The sequence below is a fragment of the Rhinatrema bivittatum genome, chromosome 2, assembly GCF_901001135.1.
Source record: "Rhinatrema bivittatum chromosome 2, aRhiBiv1.1, whole genome shotgun sequence".
Lineage (NCBI taxonomy): Eukaryota > Metazoa > Chordata > Amphibia > Gymnophiona > Rhinatrematidae > Rhinatrema > Rhinatrema bivittatum.
In genome coordinates this window covers 168,373,697-168,398,812 of record NC_042616.1, presented here as the reverse complement: position 1 = coordinate 168,398,812, position 25,116 = coordinate 168,373,697, and the positions used below count along the sequence as shown (strand labels likewise).

The 25,116-nt window shown below is 44.4% G+C and overlaps 1 protein-coding gene across 5 annotated transcripts in view; it reads right to left on the bottom strand.

Annotated features, from left to right (window-relative positions):
• The window catches only part of AKAP9 (A-kinase anchoring protein 9), a 687,299-nt gene that overhangs the window by 197,348 nt on the left and 464,835 nt on the right, over window positions 1-25,116 (bottom strand). For 4 of the 5 annotated variants that reach the window (XM_029588843.1, XM_029588845.1, XM_029588847.1 and 1 more), the window contains 2 exons: window positions 22,056-22,091; window positions 20,309-20,541 (listed from right to left, as the gene is read on the bottom strand). In XM_029588843.1, coding sequence (XP_029444703.1) covers window positions 20,309-20,541; window positions 22,056-22,091 — 269 coding nt within the window. The remainder of the gene's footprint in view (window positions 1-20,308; window positions 20,542-22,055; window positions 22,092-25,116) is intronic. The other variant, XM_029588844.1, reaches the window with a different exon arrangement.

The window sequence follows — 25,116 nt, the reverse complement described above, 5'->3', positions numbered from 1 at the left end:
GGTGTCCAACTGGAGGGGCTTATGTAATCTGGATATCATGTAACCTCCCATGGGAGCGTGAGCGGTAAAGTCTTACCCGCATTTCTGTATGCTGTACAAGGAGACATCAAGACCTGTCATCAGGCTTCGAGGACGGCTTGCACTTGAGGCAGTATTTGCTGGATCTCGTGTTTAGCAGATCAGCGAATGCACCTGGAACTTTGGTTCTGAAGAAGGAACCAGAAGCCAGAGCATTAATCAGTACAGAGCCTCGTTGCTGAAGAAGGGAGGATTCCCTGATGCAATCCCAAAGAAATGAGAGAGGTTCTCTTGGTATTGTGGCTGACATAGCTGGCATAGAGATATGTGACACTAATACAGTTCTTGGAAGGTACATGACCTAGAACATTTCAAACCATGTGGCTCGAATTAGAGAACACATCTCAATGGGAATGCCTCAGAAACGGGTACTTACCATCCAATGTGGATCGCCGAAGGACGAGCTGGTGAAGATTGCTGGCTCCGTGGATTTCAGGAGTCATCGAGGGAGTAGACACCCGTTCAACTCTGATGCCTGGTATGGTGGCGCAGGTATAGAGGAGACAGGCTGAGCGTGGCTGGCGCTACCACGGTAGTATTTTGTGGAGGGCCACTATTCCCCACCGATATCGGTGGGGTACGCCTCGGGAACAGGGGAGCCGATTAACAGCTCGTGAACCCGGCCCTTGTCGCAGCGGCTCGATGTCTCGTGACGCCAGTGCAGAATTCTTCGGAACTCATTCCGGTGTTTCTGGAGCACCAAGGACTGCCAATACTGTGCGGAACAGTGTCTATGGCAGTGGTGATGTTGCTCGGCCCGAGCATTGTCCAGCATCGAGAAGGATAGCACCAATGTGCTGGATGGTGTCTGTGGCGGATGGTCACCGTGTCGGTGACGATGCATGCCACGGTGCTCGTCTCGGTCTTTCCCCAGCGCTGAGATGGATGCCCTCGCTGTCTTGGATGTCGACTGATGACGGACTATCAGCATGCCTGCACTGCTCCTGGCACTATATAGTGTCGTGGGCTAATACGGGGCTTTAATAAGAATCCAAAGCATGGAGCACTGTGTTTAGGCAAGGGCATTACGTGGCGGTGCTATGTCGGTATTGATGGTGTCGATGGCGGCCGAAGCGGCCTCGAGGGTATCAAAAATATATATGAAAAAACGTTGATGACTCGGCCAGAGCAATGATGACAGTGACAGAAGCACTGACGGCATCGGCGTAGGTATCTATGAGAACGATGTGGCATCAAATAATCGAAAAAACATCGTTGGCATCGGAAAAATGATACCGGCATCGACGGTGTCGATGACGACATTGATAGGAACGTCAAAAACACCGATGGAAACGACGTGAGTGTTGAGGGCATCGATGGTATGGAGGCGGGCACCGAAGGCATCAGTGGCATGGCCACGGGCAACGACTGCATGGCCACGGACATCGATGGTATCGATTGGATAGATGCCACCGACATGGGCACAGATGGAATCGATGTTGGCATCAATGGCACCCATCGATGGAATTGACTTGGGCATCGAGGGAAATGTCCTGGGCATTGATGGCATCAATAAAATAAAGGATGACATCGATGGAAATGACCCTGGCACCGACAGAAGTGCCCTGGGCGACGGTGGCATCGACCCGGGCATGGACGGCACCGACGAGACAAGGTGTACGTCGATGGCATCCATCCGGGCAATGATGGCACCGATGAAACCCAAGGAAAAATCAATGCCATGGATGAAAAACATGGATGGCACTGATAGAAACGATGCAGGGACTGATGGCATCAGTGTACCGCTGGTGGAGGGGTACCGATGGCATCTAACGGTCTGAAGGGGGTACCGATGGTAGCAATGAGGGTACCGAGGAATCGAAGGTCCTGAATCAACAGGGGCCCTGGCGGCAATGGAAACCGTGGAAGTCCCTGTCCCACTAGCACTAATAACCAGGCAGAGTGTCACAGAGGACACTCGAAGGCTATGTGTGCCTAAATGAAAACATAGGGAGAAGGAAGGCCAGTCGGTTGGCAGGCCAGAAAGGTGACAGGAACCGACCGAAAAAACAGGGCATAGTTCTCACCGAGCGTCGAATAAACGTATGCGAAGGGAGACCCGTGCAGGGAAAAGTGTTTGTGAAGTAAAAGTTTAAGTGTTGCCGTGTGGAAATGTGTTAGAATTTCTCACAGAGCTCCTAACCGCTATGCTTACTGCAGAGCGGAAAAAAGAAGACTGAGGGAGACACCTGTGGCTCACAGGGATAATTGCAGGCTGAGCATGCTCAGTGTACTCAGTGTCAGTCAAAGCTTTGTAGAAACTTTGACAGAAAGGTTTTCCATACAGGGCTCCATCCTGTGATGTCACCCCATATGTGAGGACTACCATCCTGCTTGTCCTGTGAGAAGACACTTTATCAGAGAGTACAAAGGAATGAATCAGGTCCCTTCAAAATCTGGCTGTGAGGGCCAGATACTAGATGTCAGAATGAAAAGACAATTTCTGATTCTGTGTAATCAGAGTTGATAAATTACCCAACCTGAATGGCTGCCTGAAGGATAACTCCTGAAAGAGCAGGAACCAAACCTTTCTTGGCCAAAAGGGAGCTATAAAAATCATAATTTCTCTACTCTTTCTGAGTTTTATTAAAGTCTTTGCAACAAGGTTTACAGGAGGATACACTTGCAGACGAGATGCACTCTAGTGAAGAAAGAAGGCATCAGACACAAATATGTCTTCCAATCCTCTCCTGGAACAAAAGTTCTGGACCTTTCTGTTCAGTGAGGTCTCGGGTATCCCTCAGTTGAGAAATAGCTTCTTCACCACTTCCTGATTCAGGACCATTCAGGAGGGTCCAGTATTCAACTGAGTTTATTTCCTGACACAGAAACAATGGAACCTGTTCCTCACTGCTTGATCAGGTAGAACATCATCACTTGGCTGTCTGTCCTATGACAATATTATTGGCCACCTGATCTCTGAAAACGTTTAGAGCATTCATTACTGCTCATAGCTCCAGGAAATGGATATGATAAAGCTTTTCCCTAGGGCTGTAGTTGTGAAGATGTTAATTATGAACTGCCCAGCCTACACTGGAAGCATCAATTGTCAGAATAATTTGGTGTGGAGGAATTTGGAAAGATAACAATCTGACCAAAATTGGTATGGAGAAAGCTATGAAAAGAGGGAGTCTCTGGACTGCTCCATGATATGGATGTAATCTTTCAGTTCCTGAGTGGTCTGATTCCATTGGAACGTTAGGGTCAACTGGGTTTGTCTCATGTGACTCCATGAATGAGTTTGAATGAGTTCCTAGAAGACAAGCACATAAACAAATATTAGGGTTTGGGTGGGGTGAGGTTGCTGCATAATTATATCTTCAGGGAGTGCTTAGATGATCTGGCTTGGATCTGTTAGGAGTTACTAATAACTCTGGGGCCATTGTTGGGAGACAGATCAACCACTAGAGTCTGGTCTGACTTAGCTATTTTTGTGTCCTTGTTTAGCACGTCCTCATGCAAAGAAGTAAATAATCCATTTGGTGGGATTCTCAAAACAAATTGGAGGTAATTTTCCAAGGAGTTATGTGCATAAATGTAACATACTATCGTAGCAATTTTCAAAACACCCACTTACATGCATAAAGCCCATTTACATGTGTAAAATCCAGTTTTAAGCATTTAAATCCTTTTGAAAATTATCCCCATAATCTTCATTATCCAAAGAACTCAACTGTGCAAAGATACCAGGGCCAATGGTCTTTGTAAAACTTAGTCTTCCTCCAACAGGTAGATCTTCTGGAAAGGAGAATGGGGTATTGTCTGTGCTCTGCTTGTTTTAACTGGGCTGTCTTTTGGAATTTGGAGTGTCAAAGGTCACATGGGTAAGACCTGCTATTGTTGGGAGCAAGTGTAAAGCAAAATTGCTTACCTTGTAATAGGTGTTATCCCAGGACAGCAGGATGTAGTCCTCACATATGGGTGACGTCAGTAACGGAGCCCTAGTGCGGGAAAACTTCTGTCAAAGTTTCTAGAACTTTTGACTGGCAGCCTGAGGCTACTGGGCATGCTCAGCATGCCATGATATTCTCTGCCACAGGGGTCTCACTTCAGTCTTGTATGTAGCAATAAGCAGGAGCAAAAATAAGAGTAGAAAAATAGGAAGGCCCAACTCCGCGGGGTGGCGGGTGGGTTCCGTGAGGACTACATCCTGCTGTCCTGGGATAACACCTATTACAATGTAAGCAATTTTGCTTTATCCCAGGACAAGCAGGATGCTAGTCCTCACATATGGGTGATTAGCAAGCTAGAGGCTGAGTCATTGTCCATGCAGGTAACCGGAATGCCTTGTCGAAGAATGAGTCAGCCGAAGATCACAGCAGATTGGATGTAGAAGGAGTTGGGATTAAACTGGAAACAAGTTCTTTAAGACAGATTGCCCATAGGCTGAATCTTGTCGTCCTTCTTTGTCCAAACAGTAATGAGCTGCAAAGGTGTGAAGGGAACTCCATGTTGCTGCTTTACAGATGTCAAGAATTGGCACTGAACGATAATGTGCTACTGAGGTTGACATTGCTCTTACTGAATGTGCCTTTACTCGTCCTTGGAGAGGAAGGCCTGCAGATTCATAGCAAAACTGTATACAATTTGCTAGCCAACTGGATAGAGTATGCTTACCCACTGCTTTACCTGGTTTGTTTGGATCATAAGATACAAAGAGCTGAGTGGATTTTCTGTGAACTGCAGTTCGGTTTAAATAAAAAGATAGAGCACGTTTACAGTCCAAAGTATGCAAGGCCGCTTCTCCTTGGTGAGAGTGAGGTCTTGGAAAAAATGTGGGTAAAACTATAGATTGATTCAAGTGGAATTCAGTGACCACCTTGGGAAGGAATTTTGGATGTGTACGGAGGACTACTTTGTCAAGGAAAAATCTTGTGTAGGGCGCGTACGTGACCAGAGCTTGTAATTCACTAACTCTTCTAGCCGATGTAATGGCTATGAGGAAGACAGTCTTCCATGTGAGGAATTTCATGTCACAGGAGGCTATGGGTTCGAAAGGGGAACGCATAAGACTTGTTAAGACCAGATTCAAGTCCCATTGTACGACTGGAGGTCGAATTGGTGGTTTGAGTTGAGTTAAACCTCTCATAAATCTGCTGATGAGAGGTTGAGTAGAAATTGGTGCATCTCCTACTTTATTATGGTAAGCTGAGATTGCACTTAAATGAACTCTTACGGATGAAGTCTGAAGACCAGAGTCTGAAAGATGGTATAAGTAGTCTAGTAGTGAAGGAATGGTGCAAGTAAAAGGATCCATGCTGTTTTGCTTGCACCAGTAGGTGAATCTTTTCCATTTGGAAGCGTAATTCTTTCTTGTGGAAGGTTTACGTGAAGCTATGAGTACTTGAGATATATGGGATGAAAGATTGAGAGGTTGTAAAATCAAGCTTTCAACATCCATGCCGTCAGGGACAGGGACTGAAGGTTGGGATGTCGTAACCGACCCTGATCCTGAGTGATGAGAGTGGGCGCTATGCCCAGTCGAATTGGATCCCTGACTGAGAGATCCAACAGTGTGGGGAACCATACTTGTCGAGGCCAATACGGGGCTATGAGTATCATGGTACCTTTGTCCTGTTGTAGCTTCACAAGAGTTTTGGTTATGAGCGGTATCGGAGGATACGCGTATAGTAGGCCTGAGTTCCAAGGCTGAGCAAAGGCGTCCTTGGCTGGTTGGTTCTTTTGTATGCGGAGAGAACAGAACTTGTCCACTTTGTGATTGAGATGTGACGCAAAAAGGTCTATCGTTGGATGTCCCCAACGTTGGAATATTCTGGTCGCTACTGCAGGATCCAGGGACCACTCGTGTGGTTGGAATTGACGACTGAGTCGATCCGCCACTACGTTGTGTATGCCTGCCAGATAAGTGGCCCGTAGGAACATTGAGTGATTCAGTGCCCAGCCCCAAATCTGTGCAGCTTCTTGACAAAGGAGATACGAGCCCGTACCTCCTTGTTTGTTGATGTACCACATGGCAACTGTATTGTCTGTTTGAATCAGAATAGTCTTGTGTGAAAGACAGTCCTTGAACACATGCAGGGCATAACGTATAGCTCGAAGTTCCAGAAAATTGATTTGATATGTTGCTTCGAGGTTTGTCCACGTTCCTTGAGTTTGGAGACTGTCTATGTGAGCTCCCCAACCCAAGGTGGATGCATCTGTAGTCAAAGTGATTTGTGGAACTGGTTGTTGGAAGGGTAAGCCCTTGCGCAAGTTGTTCGTGTTGATCCACCAATGGAGCGAAGAGCGCAGTTGGTGGATTACCTGAATTGGAGAATGTAGTGGTTGAATGGCTTGGATCCATTGTGACCGTAATGTCCATTGGGTTACTCTCATGGCTAGTCTTGCCATGAGAGTGACATGAACTGTTGAGGCCATGTGTCCTAACAGGATTAGAATACGATGAGCTGTTGTGTGCGTGCTTGAGAGCATCGAGCGTGCTAGGACGGCTAATGTTTCTGCTCGATCCTTGGGTAGAAACGCTTTTGAAAGGATGGTGTTTAACTCTGCTCCTATGAATTGGAGCAAGTGAGACGGTATGAGGTGGGACTTTTGATAATTTATGAGAAATCCCATGGCGTGAAGTAGAGCAATGGTTTGATTGAGAGAATTGATTGCTCCCTGTTGAGACTGACTTCTGATGAGCCAATCGTCTAGATATGGGAAGACATGCACACCTTGCTTGTGCAAGTGTGCTGCTACTACTGCCAGGCATTTTGTGAATACTCTGGGAGCAGAGGCAAGTCCGAACGGCAGAACTCTGTATTGAAAATGTTGATGACCCACCATGAAGCGCAGGTACTTGCGATGAGGAGGGAATATTGGAATGTGAGCATAAGCGTCTTGAAGATCCAGAGAACAAAGACAATCTTCCTTTTGAAGGAGTGGAAGCATGGTACCTAGGGATACCATTCTGAATTTTTCCTTCTTTAGAAATTTGTTTAGATTTCGGAGGTCTAGGATGGGTCGTAAGCCTCCTGATTTCTTTGGAATGAGGAAATATCGGGAGTAGAATCCTCTGCCCTGCTGAGACTGGGGCACTAGTTCTATGGCCCTGGATTTCAGAAGGGTGGATAATTCTATTTGAAGTTGAGGGATGTGATTTCTGCTGAGAGGAATCACGGGTGCTTGAAGCTCTGTAGGTACTGTAAGAAAGTCGAGCTTGTAGCCGTGGAGTATAATGGAAAGAACCCATAGATCTGTTGTTATGGTGTTCCAAATGCTGTAGAAGTGGGATAATCTGCCTCCCACTGGGAAGTGGGGGTGAGGATTTAGAGATTGGCTGGGTTCTCTGGAGATGTTTTCAAAAACCAGCTGTAGGACCTGTTTGAGCAGGGGGTGCAGGTTTGGATGCTCTTTGTTGGCGAGGTTGTGGCCTGTTCTGGGATCTTGGTTGGCGAGGCCTTGTAGCCGGTGGATAGTATCTTTTAGGCCGGTAATAGGGCCTACGTATATCCCTTCGCTGGGTACGACGTACAGCGTGGGTAGCGGTATCATGAGGTATGGAAGATAATTGCCTCAAGGTCTCCGTATGCTCTTTAAGCTGAGAGACTGCTTCCTGAACCTTAGTGCCAAACAAGTTATCCCCCGTGCAGGGAAGGTCTACTAATTTTTCTTGGACCTCTGCCCTGAGGTCTGATGCTTTTAACCAGGCCCATCTACGAGCACTTATGCCAGAAGCTGCTACTCTTGAGGCAGTCTCAAAAGAGTCATAGGCAGCCCTCACTTCATGTTTACCAGCTTCAAAGGCTTTTTGGATCAGATGTTGTGCTGGTTCTCTGAATTCTTGGGGCAAAGATGGTATGAATTCCTCCATCTGCTTCCAGAGGTTCCTTTGGTACTGTGTAATGTACAATTGGTAGGCTGCAATCTTAGAATTGAGGATTGCACCTTGAAAAACTTTTCTTCCCAATGTATCCAGGAACCTGTTATCTTTCCCTGGAGGATTAGAGGAGTGCACCCTGGATCTTTTTGCTTTTTTCTGTGCTGATTCTACGACCACAGAAGAATGCGGTAGCTGGGATTTCTGGAATCCCGGTGCAGGTTGGACTAAATAGGTGGAGTCCATTCTTTTATTGATGGGAAGAACTGAACAGGGATGTTCCCACATTCTTTGTTGAAGTTGAAGTAGAATATCATGGATAGGTATTGCCATGACTTGCTTGGGGGGATCTACAAATTGTAGAACCTCAAGAGTCTGGTGACGGAGATCCTGATCAGATTGTAATTTGAATGGTATAGAGTCGGCCATCTCCTGGAGAAAAGAGGAGAAAGTAAGGTCTTCTGGTGGAGATTGCTTTCTTGGTTGAGGCGGAGACGGTTCAGACATAAAGGTTTCTGATGTGTCAGATTGTGTGTCACTCCAGGTATCATATTCTGGAATATGAGGACTTGGTTTTGTAGGTGGATGTGGAGGAGGCACACCAGAAGGTCCTGGAATGGGTTCTTGTGAAGAATCCTCCTCTTCCACCGGGTTTGAAGGTAGAGAATCTAGAAGGTCCTGATATTTCTTTTGAAGTATCGAATATAATCTTGATTCAGATGATGGTTCCTCTATAGAGGAAAAAGGCATCGTGGATTTAGCTTTTGTCATCGTTGGAACCGATGTCTTGTTTCTCGATGACTGTTCCGTAACCATGGAGGGTGTATACGGCGATGCTTGACGAAATTGAGCAGGAAGCATCGACGGCGTACTGGTTGAAAGTGAGGGCATCGAGGTGAATGTCGTCATTCGCACTGGAGGAAGGAACGAGTCCGGAATCCGGATGGAGCCTTGCAGTGCTAAGTTTGATGTAGACACGGCAGGGAGTGGAATAGATCCAGTCTGAGATTTTGAATAAACCTCCATCGTTAATGGAATCGGTAGCATCGGGACGGTGCCCGGCATCGAGATAGTTCCCGGCATCGGGAGAGTTCCCGGCATCGGGTCGGTACCCGGCATCGGGGCAGCGCCCGGCATCGGGTCAGCGCCCGGCATCGGGAGAAGTCCCGGAATCGCTGGCAGTATCGATGGAAGAGACTTCGGTACTCATTGTACCGGCATCGGTGAAGTCGATATTACAGGAGATGTCACCGGCATCGGCTGAGGTGCCGGTAGTTGATCCTTAATCGCTTGTAAAACTGCCTCTTTTATGTAGGCTGCGATATCCTGTGGCATCGACGAAGGCGGTACCATCGATGGAAGTGTCGATCCTTCCGCTGGAAGTGACGTCGGAGTAGGCCCTTCAGGCACCGAGGGTATAGTAATTTTAGGCCGTTTTGGGAACGGTTCTCCTCGGTCAAGTGCCGACGGTGAGGTCGGGGCGTGCTTGTGGCGATGCTTGTGCTTAGGTCGGACGTCTACTGCCGAGCGTATCGACGATGTCGACGGGGTAGGGGAGGATTTATCTCCGGAACCGTCATTTCGGCGTCTTTTTAACAGTACCTTTTTCGATACTCCAGATGGTGAAGATTTCGAAGAAGTTGCCGGAGAAGGAGTCAGTTGTAAGCTGAATAGTTGCTGGATCTTCTCCTGGCGGAGTTTACGGCCTTTTGGCGTCATTTCTTGACATTTTTCACACGATGAAATGTCATGTTTATCTCCGAGACAGCGAACGCAGTCTTCGTGCGGATCAGTAATCGACATTGTGCGGTTGCACTTTGGGCATTTTTTGAACCCTGAAGACATCCTTTCTTCGACGGCCGTCGATGAAAGGAATTGAAAAAAAAAGATTTTCTCTTTTTTTTTTTTTTTTTTTTTTTGAAAAATCGAATTAATTCACCAGCCGGTGATGAGAAAAAGTTTTATTGAGACCCCTAATGGAGAATAATAGTAATACTGAGGTAACTCAGAGGGCTCCGATGTCCGTGCTGCTATCCAGCGGCGCGGAAAAAAGAAGACTGAAGTGAGACCCCTGTGGCAGAGAATATCATGGCATGCTGAGCATGCCCAGTAGCCTCAGGCTGCCAGTCAAAAGTTCTAGAAACTTTGACAGAAGTTTTCCCGCACTAGGGCTCCGTTACTGACGTCACCCATATGTGAGGACTAGCATCCTGCTTGTCCTGGGATAAAAATAATGCCTTTTCAGAGGAAAAAAAAAATCTATCTCATTGGACTACTCGAGAACCAATTAGACGAAGAGGGTGGGCGGGAGTGGCAGCAGAATGTATCTGAAACATAGAACAGTAGTCTTTTATTAGATTAAATGCCTCTTTGACTAACTGAATGTTGGAGTTAGCTGGATAATTTAGCTGGCTAACTTATCTTCTCCCAGAAATGCCCCCAGAATGCTCCTATATTATCCCGCTAAAGTTTAGCAAGATAATGAGATATCTGGCTAAAGTTTATCTGGATAAATGTCAAAAATATTCAAACATCAGCATTTAGATGGATAACTTGTGAATTACCTGGCTAAATGCCTTTGAATATGGGCTCTATTGTGAACATTTTGAAATCCTCAGTCCAATGAATGGCAGCAGTCAAAAAAGTAAATGAAATGTTAGGGATTATTAGGAAAGGAATGGAATACAAAATAGAGGCTATCATAATGTTTCTGTATCGATCCATGGTGTAACCAGACCTTGAGTACAGTGTGCAGTTTGGCCATCCCATCTCAAAAAGAGATACAGCAGACCTAGAAAAGGTACAGAAAATGGTGACCAAAATGATAAAGTGGATGGAATGGCTCCCCTAAGAGGAAAGGCTAAATAGTTTAGGGTTCTTCAGCCTGGAGAACAGACAGCTGAGAGGAAATATGATAGAGGTCTATAAAATCTTGAGTGGGATGGAACGGGTAAACCAGGAAAGATTATTTACCTTTTCAAATACTAGGACTAGGGAATACTCTATGAAGTTAAAAAGGCAGCACATTTAGAACAAACTGGAGAAAGTATTTTTTTCACTCAGCACTCAAACAGTGGAATTTGTTACCAGAGGATGTGGTGAAAGCAGTTAGGGTAGCTGGGTTTAAAAATGGTTCTATAAACTATTATTACCCAAGTAAACTTGAGATAGACACTGTTTATCCCTGGTTATGAGCAAGAAGGATTGGACCTATTAATTGGTATCCTGCTGGGTATTTCTGACATGGATTGGTCACTGTTGAGACAGGATGCTGGGCTTGATGGACCTTTGATTTGACCCAGTATGGCATTTCTTATGTTTCTTATGAGCTTACCTCTGGACAAAGCCACTTGGAAGTGGGCAAAGCTACTGTTGCTATCTCCCTGATCTTAGGCATGAGCATCAGTGGAGAATGACGCTGATGCTTGCTCTGGTGGATTTGCATAATGCCAGGTGACAAGCTTCTTCGTGCCTGAACTTGATTCCAAGGAAACCTTCTCATGCACTAAATGAGTAAGGCAGGAACGTTCTCAGCTTTTGGGCCTTTGCTTAGGCCACGTCTTTGAAAAATGTCAAATGACTCCTCAGTGCTATTGCATCAGGCTTCTGCATTGAACCAAAGATGTCAAGCAACTTCAGTCTTTGGAGGCTGATGGTCCTAGGTGAAATCCTTGCATAGTTGTCATAATTAGAATAATAACTATCTACGCCCTGATAATGTATATAATCCCTGTTATGATCAACCTTGGACATCTTTCAATTGCACATTGAACAGCATTTGAAGCCGCTAGTCTGCTTCTGTGGGCTAAGAGTTTTTATATTCTGCTTTTCAGCGCTTCAAAGTGGATTACATTCAGGTACTTAAGGTATTTCCCTGTCCCCAGAGGGCTTACAATCTAAATTTGTACCTGAGGCAATGGCAAAATCAATGATGAAATTGCATCAAAACATGAAGCCAACCAAGGTGACTGAGTGGGCCTTAATGGGAGAAGAAAAATCCAGAGGTCCAGCACCACTTGAAAAAAAAGCAAAGAAACTTACCTGAAGTACCAATAAATCTATTTCCAGATTATTAGAAGAACAGGAAGAGAAACTGACTGAGGAGACCTGAATTATAACAAAAAATGTCAGACAGAAATGCGAAACATGTTTGATCAGGTCCATGAACAAAAGACAGACTTAGGGGTCCCATGCAATGGCAGCAAGACTGAAAATCCTACATAAGTAAGAAAAAGCCTGGAAGGCTTTTCTACAGCTTTGGAGAAATGCTCTACATCATTGTCATCAGATGACATTATCCACTTTGGTGGATAATTTATTCTGCTTGCCTAAGGAGAAAATGTTCTCTCTTTGCATAGTGAAATTCCCTGTATTGTGAAGTTTATTATAAAAACAATAGTTTACAATGAGAAGCTGCATGGTTGTATATTATTCCTGAGGTAAAGGTTTATTGAGATCAGGTTATCAATATGTTCTCTCACTCTATACCAATTCTTATGGTTTAAAGTTTTGTATAAAAGAAGAAACTTTTGCAACTATGGCTTGTTAGTACCTGCTCTAATTTTGCAACTTGAGCACTGTCTGAACTACTTCGGTTCCAATTTCAGTTTCTCTCCCTCCCCAAAGGCCAACTATGATCTTTATTTCTGAAAACAACATCAAAGAAAGTTTTAAAAGGAGGAGTTCAGTAAAATATCTTGAAGATTTTTATATTATACATTAAACAATACTCTGATACTCTTAAAAGAACATATCTTATGCTGAAGCAAGAAGCAATGGGAAATTTAAGGCAACAGGGAGTTAGCTAGATTGAAATGTGTTTACAGTACTAAAATAGAGCACTACTTATACTTAAACAAGAACAATCGTTATAAAGAAGTTATTTTTTACGTAATGTCTCAATTATGTTGTTCCTATTATTTTTTTACTCTATTAAAACTGAATATTTTCCAAGCATTACAATATTGCACACAAATTCAATGCACAATTTCTTAACCTATGAGCTAATAAAATATTCCCAATGCAGTAAGCTAACATTATGCTAATGCATTAGGAGTTAAAAGTGTGTTGAGGCTTGGAAATGTGCACATAAACCCAAGTTAAAATGTGCACTCATCCTTATGCATAGCAAATACACATTTTATTTATTTATAGTTGTGTGCAAAGGTTTAGGCACCCCAGGTCAAATTGTACATTTCAATTCATTTCTAAGCGAACTGAAAGTGAAACCACCTCTATATGGTACAAAGTAAACATGAGAGTTTTCTGCAATTTTTAAGGCAAATTACTATTTTTTTTCTGCTTTTAACAGGTTAAAAATAATTTTAAAAAGTAGATATGGTAAGTGCAAAAGTTTGGACACCCTTCAGTCAATACTTTGTAACGCTTCCTTCAGCACAAATAACAGTTTGCAAATGTTTCCTGTAGCCATGTAAAAGTCTGCTTTAGTAATTTTTTCCCTTCCTTCCTTACAGAACTCTTTTAGATTACACATATTCTTAGGTTTCCTTGCATGCAGGGCCGGTGCAAGGGGATTTGGCGCCCTAGGCGAGCCTTCTTCCTTGCGCCCCCCCCCCCCGGTCTCGGCCCCGACTCCTACCTCATTCTCAATCACGCCCGCTGACTGGGGTTTTCTGGGTCGCGAGCAGATTGGGCACTGCTTGCGGCCCGCCAAATCTCCACTCCTCTTTGCTACCACTTGCGGCCCCATATGGCTCGCACCCAGTGGCGCACCAAGGGTCTCCGGCGCCCAGGGGCCAATGCATTTGTGTGCCACAGAAAATCAGTGGCATCTCTAGACAGAAGAATTTGTTTTGGGTGGGGGGGGGGGAGCCAAAATGACATTTCTTCATCACACCCACCTCTATAGCATGGATCCTGCTTTAAAATTGGTTATAAAAAAAAGTGTTGTTAAAAAAAGTCCAAAGGGTCCTCTGCATTATTTTAAAAAGCTGGCCAGTTTCACACTTCTAGTAAAACTACTATAAAATTATTTGATAGCCTCATTCAACTAATTCTATATGGATTATGAGAGTGAAGTCTGGAATATATAGGAAGGGACAGAATGTCAATATGAATCCTGCACTTCCAGTTCTGAAATTCTGTGCATCCACTGAAATTCCCCCAAACAATGGAGCTTGGATGTTTCCCTTACAGCTCATCATACTAAAAGATATTTTCAAATTCTGGTGTCACCTCACAGTAACAGCAGCACAAACACCTTCCACTGCCAGACACATTGTGAACTAACATAAAGCACCGCAAAAGAGACACCCAAAATCTATACTGCAATCCCATCATAACATAACAGTAATAACACCAAGGACTCAAACAACAATAACCCTACCTGTGAATAAGCAAGGGTAAATATTACACTGGGTCCTAGAATACCAATACACCACCTACTGAGGAAACAAAACAAACCCAATTGCTATAGATCCCTATGCTAGCAGAATCTCTCATCATGGTCACACACACAGAGCAGAGACAGACCTTCACCAAATACAGAATACAAAATAAAGGAGCACAAATTAGAAAAAACTGAAATGGAAACCCCAAGAAGCCAGACTCTGTGTATTAGCAATGGAAAAACAGAACAACCATTCCTCATAAAACAAATAAAATCAAGAAACAAAGCATCAGTTATAATAGTAAAACCATACTAATAAAATATTTTAAAACTACTGATAAATAGAATTTCTATTAATTAAAATCATATACATTTTTTACAATTTCCCAAACACCAATAAAATATTTCAAAACAGTACATATATCAAATAACACACAATAATTAAAACTAATAAGGATTTTAAAAAGCCCCTGCTGTCCATACATGGGAGCTCTTGATTTCCAGTCACCCTGATATTGTCGAGGATTAGGAGGTTATCCTCTCTCTCTCACACATACTCACATGTCCATTCTCTCTCACACATACACTGTCACATACATACACATTCATGCTCTTATACCCAACCATAACCTCTCGCTCTCACAGACACTGACACACTCTCAGGGTGTAAGACACTCTCTTCCTCCCCCCCCCCCCCACTCACACACACTCTTACTCCCCTGGATTTTCTCATACACACTCATGCTCTCACTGGCTCCCTCACATACACACAAACACACACTCCCAGGCAAGCTCCCACTCGTTCTCACACAGACACACACACACACAGGCAAGCTCCTAGTCATTCTCACACTGAACCCCAGGCAGGCTCCCATTCATTTTCACACCACTCCCTCTCCATCCCCCAGGCATGCACACATTCATTCTCACACACACAGACCCCCAGGCAGGCACCAATTTATTCTCACACACACACATACACCACAAACAGGCAGGCACATATTCTCACACATACAAACCCCAGGAAGACACCCATACATTCTCATACACAGACACACCCTCAGGCAGGCACCCATGCATTCACACACATACACCGCCAGGCAGACTCCCATTCATACACATGCACACACTAAAGGCAGAGACCCCCTCTCTTTCTTTTGCCAGCAACCTCAGAGCCTCTCTCATCCCTCTGCTGCCACTGTCACTGCTGCTGTATGGCTATTGCGGAGGTGCTGATTGCTGCTATTGGCACTGAAGCCCATTCTGCTGCCTCCTCTGTGCAGGCCCCATGGGCTTCCAGTTCCTCTATGCTGATCTCGTACATTGTGAGATCCGCATAGAGAAAGTGCTACTCTTGCACATTCCCAAAGATTACATGTTCCAATCAGTAAAAAGTAATTTATTTCTTTTTACATTTGCTGTCTGATCTTAGTTTTCTAATCGGTTGGTCACAGGCTTTTTTTTTCCACCTTCCCTTTCTTATTTTTTTGCCAATTCCTTTTATAACATATTTCTTTTCTCTCCATCTGTCTGCTTCCCTCAAACACACAGTCAGGTTCTCATTCTCACATGCTTTCTCTCTCTCACATACACAGGCATTCTCACATGCTGTCCCTCATACAATTATTTATACACAGTCTCTCTCTTGCACATCCTGTCTAACTCTCACTCCCACATGCTGTCTTGCTCAAGCACAGGTTCTCACTGTCACATGCTCTCTCTCATACAATCATTCCTACACACAGGCTCTCACTGTCACATGCTGACTCACACACACACACAGGCTCTCTCTCACTCCCACATGCTGTCTTGCTCAAGCACAGGCTCTCACTATCACATGCTGTCTCTCACACACACAGAGGCTCTCCCATGCTGTCTCTGCAAACATTCAGGTCTTCACTCACACCCACACACACACACAGTCTCTCAACTCATCTCATACACGCACACATACACACTGTACAAACCCTCAGTCTCTCTCTCACCTCTGGGCCTCCTCTTCACGGGCCACTGCAGGATGGGCTCTGCAGCGGCCCCGGTCTTCTCGAGCCGCGCTGATCCTCTTCTGCACGCGGCTGATGCTCCTCCTCTTTCCTGCCCGCGCGGCTCCGGCAACATTTTTCTTCCGGGGCCGCGCGGGCAGGAAGGAGGAGAAGTTCCTGCATTGGCTGATGCTCCTCCTCTTTCCTGCCCGCGCGGCCCCGGCAACATTTTTCTTCCGGGGCCGCGCGGACAGGAAGGAGGAGAAGTTCCTGCATTGGCTGATGCTCCTCCTCTTTCCTGCCCGCGCGGCTCCGGCAACATTTTTCTTCCGGGGCCGCGCGGGCAGGAAGGAGGAGAAGTTCCTGCATTGGCTGATGCTCCTCCTCTTTCCTGCCCGCGCGGCCCCGGCAACATTTTTCTTCCGGGGCCGCGCGGGCAGGAAGGAGGAGGAGGAGCACCAGCATGTTTAGACGGCATGGTCCTGCCGATCTTCTTGCTGTGTGTATCCGGCACACAGCATAGCAGTAGTTCACCGCTCAGCCGCCATTGGGATGACGTCCACCGGCGGCCATTGGCCATCAGCGGCTCGGCGCCCCCTAATGCTCAGCGCCCTAGGCGATCGCCTAGTTCGCCTAGTGCTTCCGCCGGCCCTGCTTGCATGCACTCCCCACATATTTTTAGTAATATTCAATTCTAGAGACTGTGAAGGCCATTTCAAAACCTTCCTATTTCCTGTAAGTTGCAAATGGTTGATTCTGAGGTATGTTTTGGCTCACTGATTTGCTGAAATATCCATCTTGTTTTCAGCTTCCATTTCTTCACAGACTGGGATATTAGCTTCCAAAAGCTATTTGGAAACCCCCTCAAAAAAAAAAATTCAGAGGGAGAGCTAGCCTACATATTCCATGTGCCTTCGGCACAATTCCCAAATAGCTACTTAACCATCTACAGAGCCTTATAAAACAAAACAAAAAAAACCCAAAACAAAACCAGGCTTCACACCCTTAAACATTTTTCACATTCTGTCTAAAAAATACATATTAAAAATACAAAGCAATAAATGTCTCCAGCCTATCATAAATACCTCATTATCAAAAGGTCACCGTCTCTTAAAAAAAAAAAAAAGGCAGTAGTAAAACCTACATTGAAGAAGCCTCACCTGGACACAAATGACCTGTGCAACTGCCAACAAGTGTCCATCTTCCCATTCCTTGGTAAGGTTATTGAAAAAGCAGTTTTCCTACAACTTGCCAACTTTTTCTACAATCTTATCTCCACGTCCACATCCAGTCCCATTTCAGACTCGACCATAGCACCAAAATTGTATTAGAAAGTCTAACTGATGAGCTTCATCTCCACTAGATTGTGGTAAATCCACACTCCTACTACTCCTAGACCTTTTGGCAGCATTCAACACCATAGTCCACGAGATCCTGCCCCACGAGATCCTGCCCCAGCTCTGGAATGGCTTAAATCCTTCCTCCAGGATTGCATCCAGACTGTCTCTCTTGGACAGGCATCCTCATATCCCTGTCTCCTATTATGTACGGTCCACAGGGCTCAAATCTATGTCTGACACTCTTTAACATCTCCGCTCAGCAAGCTACTTCAGGATTCCAAACTTCTCTACCACACCTATGGAGATGACATCCAGTTACTGTGCCCCTTAGGCTCAGACCCCAACCAAACAATCTTCAGACTAAATAACTGTTTGGATAAAGTCTCTAACTGGCTGCACTTCAACAAACTAAAACTAAACCCTCCAAAAACAGGTCTTATGGATTGGGACAAAAAGATCATAGCCATATCCAATTAAACTTGGCCTTTGAAGAACAGCGCTCCCTTTTTCCCACCAGGTTCAGAGTCTGGGTTTTGTCCTGGATTCTAGATTTACCACTGAAGCCAAGATACTTTCAGTAACTAAATCTGCTTTCTTCCAACTGTGCCAGTTGTGTCAACTCTGCCCCTTCTTTGATGGCCTGACCTTTGTAACATTGATTCAAGCCTATGCAATCTCCCACCTGGATTACTGTAACTCCTTATACATAGGACTGCCCAAAAACCACATCTGCTGCCTGGAGCTCATGAAAAATGCAATGGCACAACCATACAAAATGCCAGAAAATTTGACCCGATCGATCCACTCCTCAGATCCCTATACTGGATCCCAACACACTGCTGGATCATATTCAAAATCCTGGTTCTAGCCTTTAGGACCCTCAAAGGTCTGGAACCACCCTATCTGAACTGACTCATTCCTTACACTCCTGCATACCACTGAGTTCACTACCTAAAGCTTGCCTAGTAGTGCCAGCCCCCAAGGTAATGAGGCTCTCAACCACGAGGAAAAGAATCTTCACAGACTCTGTCCCCATCCTCTGGAACTCGTTGCCACTTGAGCTCAGGCTTGTTCCAGATTACCTCACATTTAGGAAGCGACTGAAAACCTGGTTGCAGCCTGACCCCCAAACTCCTGATCAGATCCCCAATGCTCTACCCTCAGTGGTCCCCAACCCTGTCCTGGAGGCCCACCAGAAAATTTGCATGCACTGCCTCTGTAACATGCAAAATTTCTCTCATGCATATTCATTGTGGATATCCTGAAAACCCAACTGGCTGGTGGGCCTCCAGGACAGGGTTGGGGACCAATGAGGGTAGAGCATTAGGGGATCTGATCAGGAGTTTGGGCATCAGGCTGCAACCAGGTTTTCAGTCACTAGATAGGAGTTTGTTTCACTGATCTATATAACATGCTTGACATTTTCATCATGAAATTATAGAAATATTCCACAAGTAATTAAGTATAAAAAAGTCTTCATTGCATAAGTTTTCACATGTTATAATAGCAAACCCAAATTAGCTCCAATTTAAAAAAACTGTCTTAAAGTTAAAAAGAACCCATTTGTGTTCAATCACAGTAGTTGAGCTGATTTGAACATTCATGGATGAAGAATCAAGCTGTTTCTGTTGTATGAAGTGACCAAAACATGCCAAACAAGGAGCTGCAAAAAGAACTCCTGGATAATATTATTCAAAAATACAGTCTGGGAAAAGGCTATAAGAAAATTTCTGTGTGTTTGAATATCTCTTGGGGCACTGTTGAATCCATCATTATAAAATTAAAAGTTTGGCAATACCACGACACTGCAGCAATCAGGCCATCCCTCCAAAATCATGACAGTGGGTAAAGGAAACTGCCGCAGGTGGTCACTGTGAGACTTAATATTACTTTAAAAGAACTGCAGGGGTCTCTGGCTAAGAATGGGGAAAATGTTAATGGTTCAAAAATGTCAAGATTACTCCACAAAAATGGCCTGTATGGTACAGTGGCAAGAAGGAAGCTACTGCCAATCAAAAGCCAAAATATTTGCCGCATAGCATTTGCAAAGAAACATTTAAGGGACATTGCATGCATGTGGGAAAAAGTTCTGTGCTCTGATGAGGCCAAAGTGAAACTTTTTGGCTTCAATGCTAAGCAATGTGTGTGGTATAAAACAAACAGCACATCACCCTGCTAACATCATCCCTACATTATGTTGTGGAGATGCTTTACAGGAATAGGACAAGGGGGCTTATGAAGATCAAGGAAAATATGGCTAGTGCAAAGTGCAGACAGATCCTGGAGGAAAACCTTCTCCTCTCTGCCACACACCTGGATCGGGGAAGAAGATTTTCCTTTCAGCAGAACAATGATCCCAAGCACAAAAGCCAAAGCAACAGCAACAATGGAGCGGCTCAGCAAGTGAATATCTTTTGAGTGATTGGACAAAACCAAAACCTGAATCCAATAAAAAATGAATGGCAAGACTTTTAATTTAGATTTATTGTTCTGTATGAATTGTTTTTTGAATGTTTTTAATTATTGCATTAAATGCTTTGATATTAACTGGAATTACAGTCTATCAAATATACAAATATATAACAAGCATAAAAGCAGTAACTAATTTCTTTGATTATTTTACAGTCAACTGGCTCTAAAAACTGATCACATACAGGAATCTGGAAAGGCAAAAGATGTTCACGTCAGGGGGACAGTAATATTCAGCAAAGACAGTTTCCCTTTTTATCTTACTTACGTCTAGAAATTTCCGCATCTTGTCCAGTTGCTTCTCTAAGGCTTGATTCTGCTGCCTGACATCTTCCAGCTCTGCATTTCTTTCCTGCTCCAGCTCTATGTAGCTATTCACCTGCTCCTCCAAGTCTGCCTCTAGCCCCTTCACTTGTTTCTGAAGGTAATCATGTTCTTTTTCAGCTTGACGCTGCACTTCTATTTTCTCCTTCATTAGCTTTTCTGTCTCCTCAAGTAATTCTGTTTAATGGAAAACACAAACTCTTTCTAGTCATGCCCAGAGATTTTGGCACAATAATTTCCACTCCCAAAGCTTTTTTTTCCCCTATGTACATACATTGAGGATGTGAAATGATTTGGGTTTTACTGTATTTTAAAAAATCATAGGATTCTAAAATAGCTTAAATTTTTCTAAACTATTTCTGAATTCATTAGAAACTAATAAAATCCAGGAATATAACTACGCCCCCCTCACCAAAACTACCATTCTCTTTTCTAGATGATAAGAATATATTTTTTCTGTTAATAAAGTTGTATGTTTCGGGCCGGCCCAGTGGCAGTACAGTGCATTGCCATGTGGAAGGTGCCCAATTTGATTCCCCGGTCAGGGCTTCCCCTCACCAGGTCCCACTGGAACTGAGGATGCTGAAGAAGTAGTGTTCACAGCTCCTGGGGGAAGGGAGTCATGGCCATTATTTCAGGTTGATACCTAGTGGTTGGATTCAGATCCCATTATGGCAGGATTCTGGAAGAAGCCGTGGTGCATGGGCCTGGCCCAGAACTGTCATTTCAATGACTAGCGTTGGTATGTTGTGGGAGAAAGGAAGGGGAAGGAATATAGAACAGTGGGGAAAATCCCTATGTAGTTGCAAATGAAGGCTCATGGCAATAGATCCCAGCCCTGGTTTTCATTGAGCTGGAAGTACAAAGGAACAGGAAGAAACCTGTATGTTTAATACTAGTGACAGTTCACAAATCTAAAACGCATGGACAAATTTCCAAAATTAAAAAAGGTGTACTATTACTTTTTTTTTTTTTTTTTTTTTTAACAAGAATAATAATACAGTAAGAAAAACTCAAGAATCTTCTCATCCTCTATGTACGAGTCTAGTTAATCCACTCACAAAACCATTACCTTTTTAAAGATGCATTTCAATATGTATATGAATTGCATTTGTAAGCAAAATAAATGTATGCCAGAATTCACTTGGTGGTGTTACAAAAGGGAAAGAACCATCACAGAAATTGTTGGTATTAAAGAAAACAACCAGACAACAGCAAATTTCTTTGCACTACACAAGAGAACCTTCTGATACCATCATCTTACATTATGTGGTATTCAACTGATTCGTATCTACTAGGTTTGTTTCACTGTGGTTTACACTAAGCATAGACTAAAGAGACTGAATAATTAATGTTGATTAATTACATTGAGAAGTTAACAGCTACAACAATGAAAACATTTTTAGTAATGTTTCTTATAGCCTTCTCCCCCACTATTCAGAATAAATAAGATGATGGTTGTTTATGAATCTGAATGTTAATTTGGGGATAATGCACCGTGCTCAATTATAAAAAGGTTGACATTAAGGAAATATCTGTGAGAATGAAATATGATGATGGTAAAGCTGCAAGTTAGTAAGAGTTAATGCAAAATCAACAAGTTTAAAGCCCAGTAGTGCTTGATTAGTAAATTCCAGTTTAGGTAAATGAGCCACCCAATTAAAGATTGGCCATGCAATATACAAACACACCTGCTTGGGGAGCTGCATCGATTGCAGCATCTACGCCTAGGAGAACAGACAGACAGACAAAAAAAAAGCAGAGTAATTCACATGCTTTCTACAGTAGTCTTGCAATGTGATAATGAAAAAGAGAAAATGAAGCACATGACAGTATGCAATGTCTGTTATAAATTATGACTGAAAAGCTCTGTAAAGACTTTTAACAAACATGTGACAAATATGGCTACATACACAAATGGGTTTAATCAGTACAAGTTTAAAACCTGCAGGTATTGCACCAAACATCAAGACTTCAGTCCTAGTGTCAGCATGTGCACACCTTTCATAAACCTTTAGAATCTAATTACTTTAACAAATCTAAATAGTAAAAGTAGATAATTTGATTCTGAATGTTTATGAAAGATGTGCATATGTCAGTAACCAAGGTTAAAGCCTTGATTATTGGGACTACTGCTTACAAGTTTTAAACATGCTAATGTAAGCTCTGTGTGAATATGCTACCACATGTTCAATACAAGTGCACATATGGTTACGAACTCAAGACATTTTGACATTTCATATAAAAACATTTTCAGTGCTGCAATATACAAAGTTTTGTTAATAAACTATAAACAAAGATTTACTATACAAGTTTAGGAACAGGTTCTTATGCAAAGACCATTTCATAAACACAAATTAGTACATCTGGGAAACTAGAAATACACAATAGGGAGTTTGATTTGCAAGGATGACACTAGTTACTAATTTACAATCAAGTATTGTATTTTTTTTTTTTGCAAAATAATTTTTATTTCATGACAGGACAGAAAAAAACATCAGAAAATATTCCAATATTACAGAGTTAACAAATACTGCAACATATCATAAGATTCAGCATTCATTTTTGGAGTGTAATTACAGTTAACATCCCATCACTGACAATTTTTCCTTTTTATATGACCTCATGCACACCAACACATATCTATCCCCATCATCATCTAACCCCCCAAAACAATCTTTATTGCTACAACATTATTTGACAGACAGCAGAGTCGCTTACCTGTAATAGGTGTTCTCCTAGGACAACAGGATGTTAGTCCTCACATATGGGTGACATCATCAGATGGAGCCCGGCATGGAACTTTGATCTCAAACATTTTAGAACTTTCAGTATGCCCACTGAGCATGTGCAGCTGTAGTCATTATCCTCCCTCTGGGCAGAGTACCTCAGTCCATGATATAGCTATTACATGGAGAAACCAACTCCCAGGGGAGGTGGGAGGGTTTTGTGAGGACTAACATCCTGCTGTCCTGGGAGACACATGGCTTGCACGGTTGGGACGGCTTGCCATGTGTAACTGCAGCGGAGTAGAGAGGACAGCATGATGATGGCGTCCCCAGCACCACTGATGTTCTGGATAAGGCATGGTGGAGTATCTGAGAATGCTCCAAGAGGCGGGCCATTGAAACTGTGTCAAAAGCGGCTCGCATGCAAGTCCCAAAGGGAATGACTGCAGTGAAGTCCCTGGAGAGCACAGGTGCTTATGGAGGACTTCAGACACATCCTGTGATCTATAAGCAGTTTGCCGGTAATTAGTGCCATTCCTGGCGCCACAGGTGCACATAGATGTCGATCACCCAGGGGTGCCGACGCCCGAATGTATGGACCAAAGGAGCCATAGGGGTCTGCAGGGAGAGGTCCCTTAGCCCCCCCCCCCCGACAGGCCATCAATATCAAAAAGGCTCCGATGACCGCCAGAAACGATGGCAACTCACCTCCCCGATTTATCCGGTGATGTCGATGCTGTGAGCTAGATGGCCTCGCAAGCATTACAGCTGCTAAGAGCCTCGCTAGTGCCCATTAATATTGATGGTGTGCGCATCTTGGTGGGGCCCCCAACACTGGGATCGTCAGCTGAAGGGACAGCCCTGAGCTTCCCAGTGCTCTGTAGGGAACACCTCCCAGGAGCCTTAAGGGCACTGGGTCACTGCGTACAGATGCACTAGCGCACCAGGGGGCCTCGAGTAGATGGCTACCTCTGCACTTGATCCGTAAGAGGCCAAGAATCATTGCCCCGACGGCTGCAGGGTCACGCGGGGGCTTCCGAAAGTCCTGGCGGTCGATGGCCACAGGGGCGACAAGGGTGCTCAATGGCAAGTTCGGTGCCTGGTTGGAGGGGCTCGATGTAGTTGAGGCAGTAATGAGAGGCATCGGTGGTCCGAAGGCATCAGTGGCCTTGAGGGCATCAGTGGTATTGGGGCAGCACTGCATCACGATGCCACTGTGGTCATGCTGGCACCGAGGTCGCGCACATACGGGATACAGGGTACGTGCCTCGATGGCATTGAGTGCCTGCCCCCCACTTCAACCTTGACAGCCCCGAGGGTATCTATGCATGCACCTTGATGGCTCAAAGGCGTCAATGGCATTGGGTGCCCCATGGGCATTGACAGTACAGCAGCATCAATGGTATCACGGTCATAACAGCACTGAGTGCAGCAAGGGTATTGAGGCATTGAGAACCGCAAGGGCACCCAGGCATTAAGTACACTGACGACAACGTGGCATCAAATGCATTCAGGGCACCAAAGCATCTAGTGCACCAAAGACACAGAGGCATCGAGCATGCTGCATCATGGCACTGCGGCACTGAGGCCTTGATGCCAAAACTGGTGCATCGTGGGTGATCACGCATCTCGATGATAATGAGGGTGACCCTGGACCTCGACGGCATCAAGGGGACCATGGCACCGAGGATGGTCCCTGTCCCTGATGTAGTCCAGACATCGATGCATCGGACGAACGGTGCGCTGGTTACAGATCTACACGGGTAACCATTCATGGGCATAGCACAGAGGTGCGGCAGCAAGCTGCTAGCCCAGGCTCTGCTCACCCTCTCTCTTAGAGAGATTATATTGCCAAGGCTGGGAAGCAGGAGGGGAGGCAACGTCATCTAGGGATCCCGCCCATGAAGACTAGTTCCTCGAGACATGGGGAGGATGAGCTCTCCCCCCACAGGAACGACATGGTCCATGGATCCTTCCACCATCTGAATCCATCGGATAGAACTCAGATGAGTCCCCTACACGG